Consider the following 12529-nt stretch of genomic DNA (forward strand, 5'->3'; position numbering starts at 1 on the left):
TCATTTGCAAATATCTTCTCCCATTCCGTGGGCTGCCTCCTAGTTTTGTTGACTGTTTCTTTTGCTGTGCAGAAGCTTTTTATCTAGATGAAGTCCCAAAAGTTCATTTTTGCTTTTGTTTCCCTTGCCTTTGGAAATGTGTCTTGAAAGAAGTTGCTGTGGCCGATGTCAGAGAGGTTACAGCCTGTGTTCTCCTCTATGATTTTGTTGGATTCCTGTCTCACATCGAGGTCTTTCATCCATTAGGAGTTTATCTCCACATGAGTTGAGGGTCCATTTCTGGAGTCTGTATTCTGTTGATCTATGTGTCTGTTTTTGTGCCAGTACCATGCTGTCTTGGTGATCACAGCTTTGTAGTATAGCTTGAAATCAGGCAATGTGATGCCCCCAGTTTTGTTTTTCTTTTTCAACATTTCCTTGGTGATTCGGGTCTTTTCTGATTCCACACAAATTTTAGGATTGTTTGTTCCAGCGCTTTGAAAAATGTCATTGGTATTTCGGGATGGCGTTGAAAGTATAGATTGCTCTGGGTAGCATAGACATTTTAACTATGTTTATTCTTCTGAAGCATGAGCGTGGAATGTTTTTCCATCTTTTTGTGTCTTCTTCAATGTTTTTCATCAGTGTTCTGTAGTTTCTAGAATATAGATCCTTTACCTCTCTGGTTAAATTTATTCTGAGATATCTTATGGTTTTTGGTGCTATTATAAATGGAATCAATTCCCTAATTTTCTCTTTTTTCAGTCTCATTGTTCATGTATAGAAATGCAGCTGATTTCTATGCATTGATTTTGTATCCTGCCACGTTACTGAATTGTTGTATGAGTTCTCATAATTTGGCGGTGGAGTCCTTTGGGTTTTCCACATAAAGTATCATGTCATCTGCGAAGAGAGAGAGTTTAACTTCTTTTTTGCCAATTTGAATACCTTTTATTCTTTTTTGTTGTCTGATTGCTGTTGCTAGGACTTCTAGAACTATGTTGAACAATAATGGTGAGAGTGGGCATCCTTGTTGTGTTCCTGATCTTAAGGGAGAGGATCTCAGCTTTTCCTCATTGAGAATGATATTTGCTGTAGGCTTTTCATAGGTGGTTTTTATGAAATTGAGGAATGTGCCCTCTATCCCTATACTCTGAATGGTTTTAATCAGGAAAGGATTCTGTATTTTGTCAAATAAGCAAGTTCTTATTTTATCCAATTTTTAAAGAATGAGAATAGTTTCTGAAGATTGCTGACTCACTCTTCCATAAGTGTGTGTATGTATACATATATATGTGTGTGTGTGTATATATGTATTTTTAAAGATTTATTTATTTGAGAGAGAGAGTGCAGGGAGGGGCAGCGGGAGAGGGAGAGGGAAGCTTTAGGAGACTCCTTGCTGAGCTTCCCTAGTGGGGATTGATCTTAGGACCCTGAGATCATGACCTGATCTGAAACCAAGAGTTAGATGCTTAACCGACTGTGCCACCCAGGAGCCCCAATAAGTATATGATTTTAAAACCAATGAGGCTCTCTCCCCTACAGTCCTTCAGTGAACTTTATCATATTATACTTGACCCGTATAATCTGCCATGAGCCACACCAGACTACTATTATTTACCCAAATGCACTGTCCTTCTTCATACATTTGTACCTGTGCTATTGCCTTTGTCCTTGAACTTCCCTTCTCATTTTGTCCTATGGTATTCCTCCTTATCCTTCAAGATTTAATATATTGTATAATACACAAAAATAAATAGTGTTCCTAAACTAACAGTCCTTTTATATACAATAAGGTTAAAAGGAAATATGCAAGATTAAGAACCTTTATTAAGGGATCTGAAAGAAAATGTGACTAAATGGGGAAACATTGTAGTCAGGGTTGGAAAGACTAAATACAATCAGGGTGTTAATTCTCCCCAAATTTACTGCATTTAATATAATCTTAGTCAAGGTTTCTATCTACACAAATATTTTATAAATTATTTTTAAGTGACCCAGCTGATTCTGAAGTTCATTTGAAAGAATAAACATTTTAAAATAGTTTTGGAAATTCTGAAGGAAAAAAAAAGAATAGAGATTTGCTCTGTTAGATGTTAACCCTTGAAAGTGTCCTACCTTTGTTAGCTAAAGGGACAAGCTGCTCCAATCTGTATTAGTTAAATTATGCTTCTGACTATTATTTCTCTGTTAAATGAGTCAAAACCCTGGGTAGATTTTTATCCAGTTTGCAGGGTAAGATTAGGATGGACTGAAATAAAAGTTATGGCAGTGACATTTGCAGATCTCCCCTTCGGGTCCATTTTAATGTAGTGGTTCCCAAAGTGTGGTGTTGAGGATTAGCAGCATCACTATCACTGGAGAACTTGCTAGAAATGCTAATTCTCAGGCCCTGCTTCCAACCTACCGTATCAGAAAATCCTGGAGTAGGGCTTAGCAGTCTTTTACAGACACTTGATGCGTGCTAAAATTTGCAGAGTACATTCTTAAAAAAAGAAGGTCCTGAAACAGACACAACGGGCTCCTATGATGGTGGGCTATCATACATAGTAAGAGGCAGTGAAGGAGAAAGTGGTTTCACATATTAGCCCCCGGATTGAAATTCAGTTGGCACAATTCCAGTCGCAGGTGTTACCTTTCAATCCAGCCATTTCTCACATAGGCAACTCCAGGGTGAGTAGCAGCTGGAATTTATTTAATTGACCATGGTTAATGAGGCTTCCAGATAACTCAGCTAGAAAGGTCAGCTTGTAAATAAATTAAATATTTCCTGCTGTATCATCTGTCAGTTGATGTGAGCTTGTGACTGTTAAGAGATCTAACTGTTGGACCAAACAAAAAATTAGGAAAGAGAATCTTCTGGTGAAGGCGGGAGGGTGGGGGATGGGCGGTGGGCAATGCTGTCAATCCATAAATGATTTTTAAACCATGCTTGGTTTTGTATCATCTGAACCACTGATCGCTTCATTAACTGTTACTGTAGAGTTCACTATAGTTTTCCATACTTTTATTTCATGAGAGGAAGACTTTAACACTCACTCCTTTAAATACCCTTTAATGATAGTACTTTTCCCTCCAGTATTAACAGTTTCAGGTTTTAAGTTTTGTCTTTATGAAAAAACACTTGTGCAAAGAGTGATAGACTGACATCTATTTTGATGTATTCAGAGGTATGTAAAGAAAGGCCATGTGTTTTTGGCAAGATGTTCTGCAGGAAGGGACTAGGCTGAGGCAGGTGAGGCATTCCTGTCTCGTGCAGAATTTAAGGGGCCCCTAAAACTCAATAATCAAATAATACTTTAATGGGCACAATTGATACAAAAGAAAGAAAACCCATGATGAATAAAAATACCAAAGTTTTAAATAAAGGCAGGATCATAACAGTGGTAGGTTGAGCCATATTGGAGCCTATGGCAAAAGGGCAAAGTCATTGATACTAATCCTGACTCTGAAAAAAATCATAGGTAAGTGTGAAACTAGGACCCCATTTACTCAGTGAATAATATAAAATTGTGTTTGTATATATAATATTAATATTATTATGTTTTTCTATTTCTAGGGCTATACTAGTATCTCCATCAAGCTGGCAATATGCTGTCCTTCTTAACCGATTCAATTATTCTTTCGAACTGGAGAAAGATTTACGTTTAAAAGGCTATCACACACTCTTTCAAGGATCTTTACCCTTCTGTCCTAAGTCAATGAAATGTTACCTTAGCAGAACTCCAGATAGAATGCCTTCAGAAAGACACCAAATTGGAAATCTAAAAAAATACTATCTCCTGAATGCTGCTTCTCTTCTCCCAGTATTGGCTCTGGAATTAAGGGATGGGGAGAGGGTTCTGGATCTGTGTGCTGCTCCTGGAGGCAAATCGATAGCTCTGCTGCAGTGTGCTTATCCAGGTAATGTGCTTTTCTTTCAGTAATTGACAACTTTTAAATATTCATATATTACAGACTACTTATAAAGTATATCAGAAGTGTAAGATTGAGTTTGCAGACTTTGTAAGTCTGAAAACCAGGATGGTATGTAGAATGGAAGTTTTAGATGAGGAATCAGTGTAATTTTTTTTTTTCAGCGACATACTAACAGGTAATTTTGAACAAAACTACCGCATTTTGTAAACATAAATCTGTCAGGTAATGTGAATCCTGATAAGCCAATAACAAAGATTTTTATTTTATCTTTGACTTTTATACTTGAGAGTCTTGTATTGATAACTCATCACACTTCTAGGCAACAAAATATACACATTTAAAGTCATTATTTGTATCATTAGACCATAAGGTTATAAGGCAGTTCTGTCCAATAGAAATATAATGTGAAGTGCATATAAAATTTAAAATTTTTAAGTACTCATTAAAATAAATAGAAACAGGTAAGATTAATTTTAGTAATACATTGTAACCCGGTACATCCAAAATATTATTTCAACATGTAATCAAAATAAAAGTTATTTAAGAGACATTTTGCATTCTTATTTTCTTACAAAGTCTTCAAAATGGGTATGTATTGTACAACACATTTCAGTTTGGACTAGCTACCTTCTAAGTGCCCATAGCCACATGTGGCAAATGGGTATGGCATTAGACAAGGCAATTCTTTTTTTTTTTTTTTTTAAGATTTTATTTATTTATTTGACTGAGAGCACAAGCAGGGGGAGTAGCAGGCAAAGGGAGAAACAGCCTCCCTGCTGAACAGGGAGCCCAATGTGGGGCTTGATCCCAGGACCCTGGGTTCATGACCTGAGCTGAAGGCAGACGCTTAACCGACTGAGCCATCCAGGCTCCCCTAGACAATGCAATTCTAAAAGACTTTAAAAAGTTTTGTGGAAGTAACTTATCATTACCATTATTAGTATAAAAATGATGAAATGTATGTAAATGTACATTTTTTATACATATTAAAAACAATGAATCAACATTCATCTTAAATTGTTTTCCTAATTAGATAATACTTTTTAAAAAATTATTTCAGATTTCCCTGGATAAATATTACTTATAGCTTGGTAAGACAGGGTTCAGCATCAGTTCTGCCTGGTTTTTGATTGTTTGATCGTTTTTATAAATGCAGATGCTGTTGTTTATTATAAATAAGATGATGGAAATGGTGGGAATTGTGTTATAGTAATTTCACTAAGTTCTTTATATCTTGAGTTATGACCCCAAATCACATAGATATTTTTCATCAAACATTATTTTAATGATCTGCTAGGTAAGCACTGTGGGTCCACTTTGATTTTGTTGAAGGCAAAGGGGTTACAAGCCATCTCAGTTACAAAAGGCTACTTTGCCTAGTTTAATTCATTCACTTTCCTAGCCAAGGTACCCATGTGTTTAATTGCCTTTGTTTGGTGCTTTGTAAATTTCTACACCCTGGCACAATTTGCCGTAATAAGATTCTGGATGAGTGGGAAGCATGCTCCTCAGTTACAAGGTTGGTGAAAGGTCATTGTGAAAGGAGATGCCCTGACCAGAGGTGTTCTTTAGTAAGTTGATGATCTGAGAATTGATTCTTTTAAAATTATCCAACTTTGCTTATAATCTCTTGGAAAGTTGTTACGTATCCCTAGGGCATGCATATCACAGTTTGAAGACTGCTAATTTATATCTTCCTTTGAGAGCACACCCTGTTGAAACAGATTTCAAAAACTTTTATGAGAACTGTGAATCCAGTTGTACTAGGCATCGGTACAAATATATCAGTTAACTGTATACTTAGGAGAAAACATACTGTGTGTTTTAGAGTTGTTATTAAAACTCTGTTTTTGAAGCTTGGTGTATTTATTAATGTAAGAAATCAGAACAAAAGAGATAATTTTGTAAGGTTATTTTATTTTTTATGATTTGAGCTGAAGGTTTATGAAATCATGTGTTCTAAGAAGTATTTTTACTTTCATTCTTTTTGTGTTCTTTGGCAGTATTCTTATTTTGTCTGTTACATCAATTTTAAATATGGAATTTTTAGTATTTTTTAAAAAAATGGAAGAGAAATGTCAAATTTGGGTACCATGTTGAAGAGAGAACATTTTAATCTTAAATTATCCTCATTAGTAGGCTATAAATATTTCGCATGCTTATGATAGGGAAGATGATTTGATTTGGAATACAAATGCAAACTGATATATCCTAGGAGTTTGAAGTGGAGAAGAATCTTCTGGTTCTTACATCAAGGGCAATGAACTACAGGCAGTGTTCCAAGTAAAGAAGCTTTTCATCTAAGTAGGACTAATGATAATGGTTTAGTAAGAAGTACAGATGTCTTCATGCTGATGCTCAAAGCCCAAATTAGGTTAGCTACAGTGCTTGAATTTGGAATGCAGAAGCAATGCTAAGATAAGCTTTTAAAAGCAAAACCTAAAATGATGGCTGCAACTAAATGTGCATTTATACAACAAATTTCTTTAGATCAGTACTGGCCTTTATTCTGGGCCAAGAGGCTCAAGCTTTGAATGATTAAAAAGCTCATATTTTAAGATGATTAAAGAAATTAGTTTATTTCTCTTTTGGTCCAGCTGCTCCCACCTGTTAGCACAGTGATGGATTGTCTGTTTGTTTTTGTTTTTGTTTTTGTCAACACAGCCTTTGTTATGTCCTGGTCTTGATAGAAAAGAGAAAACAATTCTGATTCTAAATAGGAAGGCAATAACATATTAAGAATGACCCAGACTGGTGAAGTAACTTGTTCAACTTCCTTGCTGAGGGCTCTATCCTTCCATTAAATTTTCTTTGCTGTCATTGATACCTTTTTGATATCTGGTTAGCCTTTGGTGGTAGAAAAGATTAGAAATACTCCTTGCTTTACTGAATTGCTTTTATCCTGCTTCCTGCTCCCTTAGGCCTCCAGGCCTTTTGCACACCCTATGGGTATCACTGTTCTTCCCCTCCTCCCCTGCTAACTTTTTTTCATTCTTCATGTTTTCACTCAGGAACCAACTTTCCTAGAAAGTCTTCCAGAACCCCCTGCATTAGATGCACTTTTTATTTTGGTAGTAATAAAAACATTTCAGAATAACCTAGTATGTGCCAAGGACTGTAGTAATCACATTGCCCAAATTTGTGTTTTCAAACATTTTTTAGTAGTCTTTGCTTCCAACATCTTTAGTTGTATTTCTATATATACGTGTTTCTGAAGTCCTGGGGCTCTAAGAAACACAGTGTGACTATCACTGATATATATGATCTTCTTAACCCTGCAGCACCATTAGTTGGTTAACTGAAAATAGGCAGAATTGGTTTTTTTCCAAGTTAGTTGCACCAAAGTAAATTAATGAATGAAACTACCAGCCCAGTTTCTTTCCATGAACCATAGGCTGCCTTATACAGATGTAAAGCCTCAATGATGTTTTCAGATTCTTAAATTCACCCCCTTTGCTGCTTAGATGAAAAAATACCAAAATTTGGTTTATTTTTGACAATTTAAACATAAAGTTAATTCTTTTTTTTTTTAAAGATTTTATTTATTTGTTTGAGAGAGAGAATGAGAGAGAGAGCATGAGAGGGGGAGGGTCGGAGGGAGAAACAGACTCCCTGCTGAGCAGGGAGCCTGATGCGGACTCGATCCTGGGACTCCAAGATCATGACCTGAGCCGAAGGCAGTTGCTTAACCAACTGAGCCACCCAGGCGCCCAAACATAAAGTTAATTCTGCTTCAATGTAGTAAGTCTTAGTATATATAGGAAACTTGGGTTGTGATGTCTTATATTACATATTTTAAAAAGTTTAACTGATCTAAGACAATTTCAAATAAAATCTACATCTGGGCCAAACAATAATATAACATAAAGCTATATTTTAACTAAGAGAGTTACTTTAACATGCTGAATTAAGAATCTTGACTAGGGGCGCCTGGGTGGCACAGCGGTTAAGCGTCTGCCTTCGGCTCGGCGTGATCCCGGCGTTCTGGGATTGAGCCCCACATCAGGCTCCTCCGCTATGAGCCTGCTTCTTCCTCTTCCACTCCCCCTGCTTGTGTTCCCTCTCTCGCTGGCTGTCTCTATCTCTGTCGAATAAAGAAATAAAATCTTTAAAAAAAAAAAAAAAGTTTAAAAAAAAAAAAGAATCTTGACTAAAGCTGTAATTTAATGAAAAGCTGACCTGATTTTCACTTTTAACAGTTTAAATATTCTTTATTATAATGCCATGTTTCAAGTCAACTCAGCCACATTAGTGAGCACATACTATATGTGCAGGCTTTGGATGGTAGGTGTGGAACTATGAAAGGTACAGAAATAACTAAGACTTCAATTTCTTGTAGAATGACAAACTAGGTCTCCTAACAGACCCTCCTGTTGAAAACAACTAAAAAATATAGGATATAATATTAAAAACAGAATCTTAAAATGCTTTGGTGATCTCCAAATATCCAGTGACCATAATCTAAGAGATAATGGGAACCTAAAAGATCAGTTGAGCATCAAAGCTAGCTTTTCACTTGTGAGCATTTGCTTAACCAGGAAAACTTGCATGTTGATTTTTATTACTTCATGAAAATGTGGGAATAAAAGACAAAGCCAGAGCTTGCCTAAGAGAGCATCTACTAGGAGGTTAACTTACAGAAAGCTGAGATTCCAAAATGGTATACCTGCTGTGTAAGGTAAACTAAGAAGAAATTGTCCTCTCCCAAGGGACTGGAAGGAAAACTGTCTATTTTCAACTTTGATGATGAAGGAGGAATGAAAATACCCTCTATAATTGTGTAGGCACAGCTAAGCCAGTGTAGACCGTTATAGGGAAGTTGTAGAACATTGAAAATAAAGAGAAGACCTTAATAGCAGCCAGAGAGGACAGATTACCTCTAAAGACAACAAACTGAGGATTGACCTTTGAGAGTAACAGTGGAAAATAGCATTCAGAGGAATGATGTTTTAAGTGTCCTAAGAAAAGATGACTATAAATCCAGAAGTATATTCACCAAAATATCCCTGAAGAACAAAAGTGAAATGGACATTTTTTTTTAGACAAAAAAAGTATAAGTTTGTCACCAATGATTCTGAAAGATGTGCTTCAGGAAAAAGGAAAGCCATTGTAGAGGGATGATAAAAAGATAACAAGAAGAAATGAAGAACAAAAAAGGTGGGAAATATATGGGTAAAATCTAAAAGTCATTGACTATAGAAGATGATAATGTTTTGTGCAGTTAAAAAATGTAAGCCCAAATAAAACCCAGGTATGTAGTAAAAGCATCAAGGTTAGGAGGGGGAACTAAAACATTCTTATATGTTTTAGGAAAAATGGTAAGGTTGACTAACTTTATTTTTTTTTACATATGTATATTAAAACGTTTAAGTTTACCAGTAAAATAATAGAAATGGAATATAAAATATTTAAACCAGAAAAAGGGAGAAGTGGAATGAAAAATAATTAAGACACGGGTCTTTCCTTTGAGTGGCTGATGGGGACAAGGTGTGACTTTGGGGTGCCCTCTTGGCCCCAGTTTATGTTCCACCACAGATGTCTTTGGCTTCACCTTTACTCCCATTCCTTACTTAAAAGACTTGAGACTCTTGAATTGTTTCCAGATTAGAGAAACCCTAGAAAAGATTCATGCTGTTCCTGTAGTTATCTGCTGCTAATGTTACTACCGCCACAAATTGAGGAGCCTCTAGATGGCTGCCAGTTGACAGGCAAAAGTCACCATACCCGCGTGGTTGCTGTAACTGGCCTTGGGACTCTCTGGCTTGCCTGAGGGGCCAAAGAGCACAAACCTGAAGTGTGGGAGTTATCACCTCTTGGAAAGTACTTTAACCAATGAGAGGTGGGAGACAGGAAGATGACAGCAGATTAATTGTTCTTCCTCCTTGCTCCCCTAAGCCCCATGGTTTCTTCCAAGGCTCAGCAGTTTCAGACTATGGGCATATCCTGAGAGACTGACCAGTGCTGTAGCCAGCTTGATTACAAACCCTTTTATATTTGTGCTCCATCTTTGTATGATTTACTTCCTTTTTTCTCTCCTTCTAGTTTCCCTGTGGTTGCATCCCCTCCATAACGTTAACTTTTGTCTTAGGTCATTTCCTAGTGATTTCAGGCTTTCAGACAACTGTCCATAAGCTGCATTAGCAAATCCTCCAAAAGCTTCTGAGAAACACATAAACTAAATTAGAAAAAGAGTATACTACCTGTGTAAATGCAGCTTTAAGGTGATTTCTTAGTCCTTTTCCCCCTCTAACAAAATTGATGCCATCTCCTGAGCTCCTTCCATGTAGAAATTGCAGTGTGGTGGTAGTAGAAAGGGTAAGCAATGCAAACAAACATCTCTCAATGAGGTGGAGTATGGTTAAGTACTATAGAAGAGGTTCAAAGTCTGTATGAGAAGTGGACAAGTCAGTCAAATTTGATGGCACACAGAGTATGTTCGTAAAACGGTGGGAGGTTAAAGTTGAAAAGTTGTCTTGAGGTCTCATTATCACAGACCTTGAAATAAATCAGTAGTTTGAACTTTAGTAGATGTTAGGAAATCATTAAACATTTTTAATCATGGAGTGACAATCAGAGAAAACATACATATATATATATAGAGAGAGAGAGAGAGAGAGAGATGTATATATATATTTATACGTATATATATTTGAGCAAAGGGTTTACAAAAATATTTCCCCCTCTGCATTAGAATTTCACCTTCATGTAGTTCCCTAGTTTTGTTTCCCTGGTAACCTGATAGATTGTCACTATGTTTCCAGGCAACGTTACTCATGATAAAAAAGACCCTGATGGGCAAAATGCATGTGCACTGGGAGAAAGAATAAATAAGCCCCAGAGACCCGATATGGATACCCTGATTGGGTCTTCCTGAGTGCATTGATTGTTACTGGGCAGTCCTCTTGTAACTGGGCATCCCTCTTGGGGATCCTGGAAGCCGTGCCTATGGAGTTGTTAGAAGAGATGTCGTCTCCTGTGGGACATGAAGCTTTTAAGCCAGGCAGCTCCTACACCAATGTGAATCTTACCTTCTTGCACCTAAATTACCAACTTACCAAATTACAGGGTCTTCCATGAAAGAGGAATGTCTCACCCTGCCTCTTGGCAAGCTGTGGTTCCTGTCCTTTGTAGGGTGATGCCAAACATGGCCTGCATGAATGTTGAGGTGAATCAGACCTGAAAATCTAATGATTGAAAAGACTACTTTAAATAAGACCAAAAAACCTAGAAATTATAAAAGTGATATGATTGACTATTAAAATATTGTGAAACTTAAGAATAAAGATACTACAAATAAATTCAGAAGACAATGTAAGATGGGGCGCCTGGGTGGCATAGCGGTTAAGCATCTGCCTTCGGTTCAGGGCGTGATCCTGGCGTTGTGGGATCGAGCCCCACATCAGGCTCCTCTGCTATGAGCCTGCTTCTTCCTCTCCCACTCCCCCTGCTTGTGTTCCCTCTCTCGCTGGCTGTCTCTATCTCTGTCGAATAAATAAATAAAATCTTTAAAAAAAAAAAAGACAATGTAAGAAACATTTGCACATCGGATGGCAGATAAAGGGATAATATCTGTACAATGAAAATACATCTTACCTGTTAGTAAGAAAAATATAAATAGTGGAATAGGAAAAAAAAAAGGCAAAGGATAAGAATAGGCATTGACAGAAAAGCAAAACCAAATGGCAAATAGAAGATAAAAAAAGATTACACTACAACATCACATCCCAGATCAGACTTAATAAAAACACTTCTTGTGGGAGTTTGGCGGAGGGATAGGGTAATATTTACTAAAAGTAAAAATTCCCCTACCCTATACCCTAACCTGTCCTTTTCTCTAGAGCTGTTTCATAATAATAAAAACATATTATAAAAGGACAGATGTACAAAGACACTTATTGAATTTTATTTTATTATTTTTTTTATTGAATTTTATTAGTGACAACAATGTGAATGCCCAACGATTGGTAATGGATGAATAAAGGATGATATATCTATTTCATGTACTATTTAGCAGCCTTTAAAAATTACTTATATTTTTCCCAGTTGACTTGGTAGTGTTTCTTTTAAAGTATTGGTATATGTGGAGAAGTCTTTTATAGATAGATAGATAGATAGATAGATAGATAGATAGATAGATAGATAATGTAAGTTCCTTTTGATGGGGTAGTTGGGCAGTTGGTGGAGAGGGTAAATGAAGAATGAGATGGAAAAAAATGACACTATGAAAATATTATATAATTCCACTTATATCAATTTTATATGGGTATACACGTANTAGTGTTTCTTTTAAAGTATTGGTATATGTGGAGAAGTCTTTTATAGATAGATAGATAGATAGATAGATAGATAGATAGATAGATAGATAATGTAAGTTCCTTTTGATGGGGTAGTTGGGCAGTTGGTGGAGAGGGTAAATGAAGAATGAGATGGAAAAAAATGACACTATGAAAATATTATATAATTCCACTTATATCAATTTTATATGGGTATACACGTAAGGAGATGTGGTATGATGGTATGATTATCAAATGGCTATCTGAAGACTGGGTTTGAGGTAATTTTTGATGTCTTTATACTTTCGTGCATTTAAAAATGTGCTTGTATTTATGTATTATATTTATATATAATATAA

The 12529-nt window shown here is 36.3% G+C and overlaps 1 protein-coding gene across 1 annotated transcript in view; it reads left to right on the forward strand.

Annotated features, from left to right (window-relative positions):
- Positions 1 to 12529, forward strand: part of NSUN3 (NOP2/Sun RNA methyltransferase 3) — a 61671-nt gene that overhangs the window by 14250 nt on the left and 34892 nt on the right. Inside the window, exon 3 of the mRNA XM_002929315.4 lies at positions 3539 to 3882. Coding sequence (XP_002929361.1) covers positions 3539 to 3882 — 344 coding nt within the window. The remainder of the gene's footprint in view (positions 1 to 3538; positions 3883 to 12529) is intronic.

The sequence above is a fragment of the Ailuropoda melanoleuca genome, chromosome 1 (genome assembly GCF_002007445.2).
Source record: "Ailuropoda melanoleuca isolate Jingjing chromosome 1, ASM200744v2, whole genome shotgun sequence".
Lineage (NCBI taxonomy): Eukaryota > Metazoa > Chordata > Mammalia > Carnivora > Ursidae > Ailuropoda > Ailuropoda melanoleuca.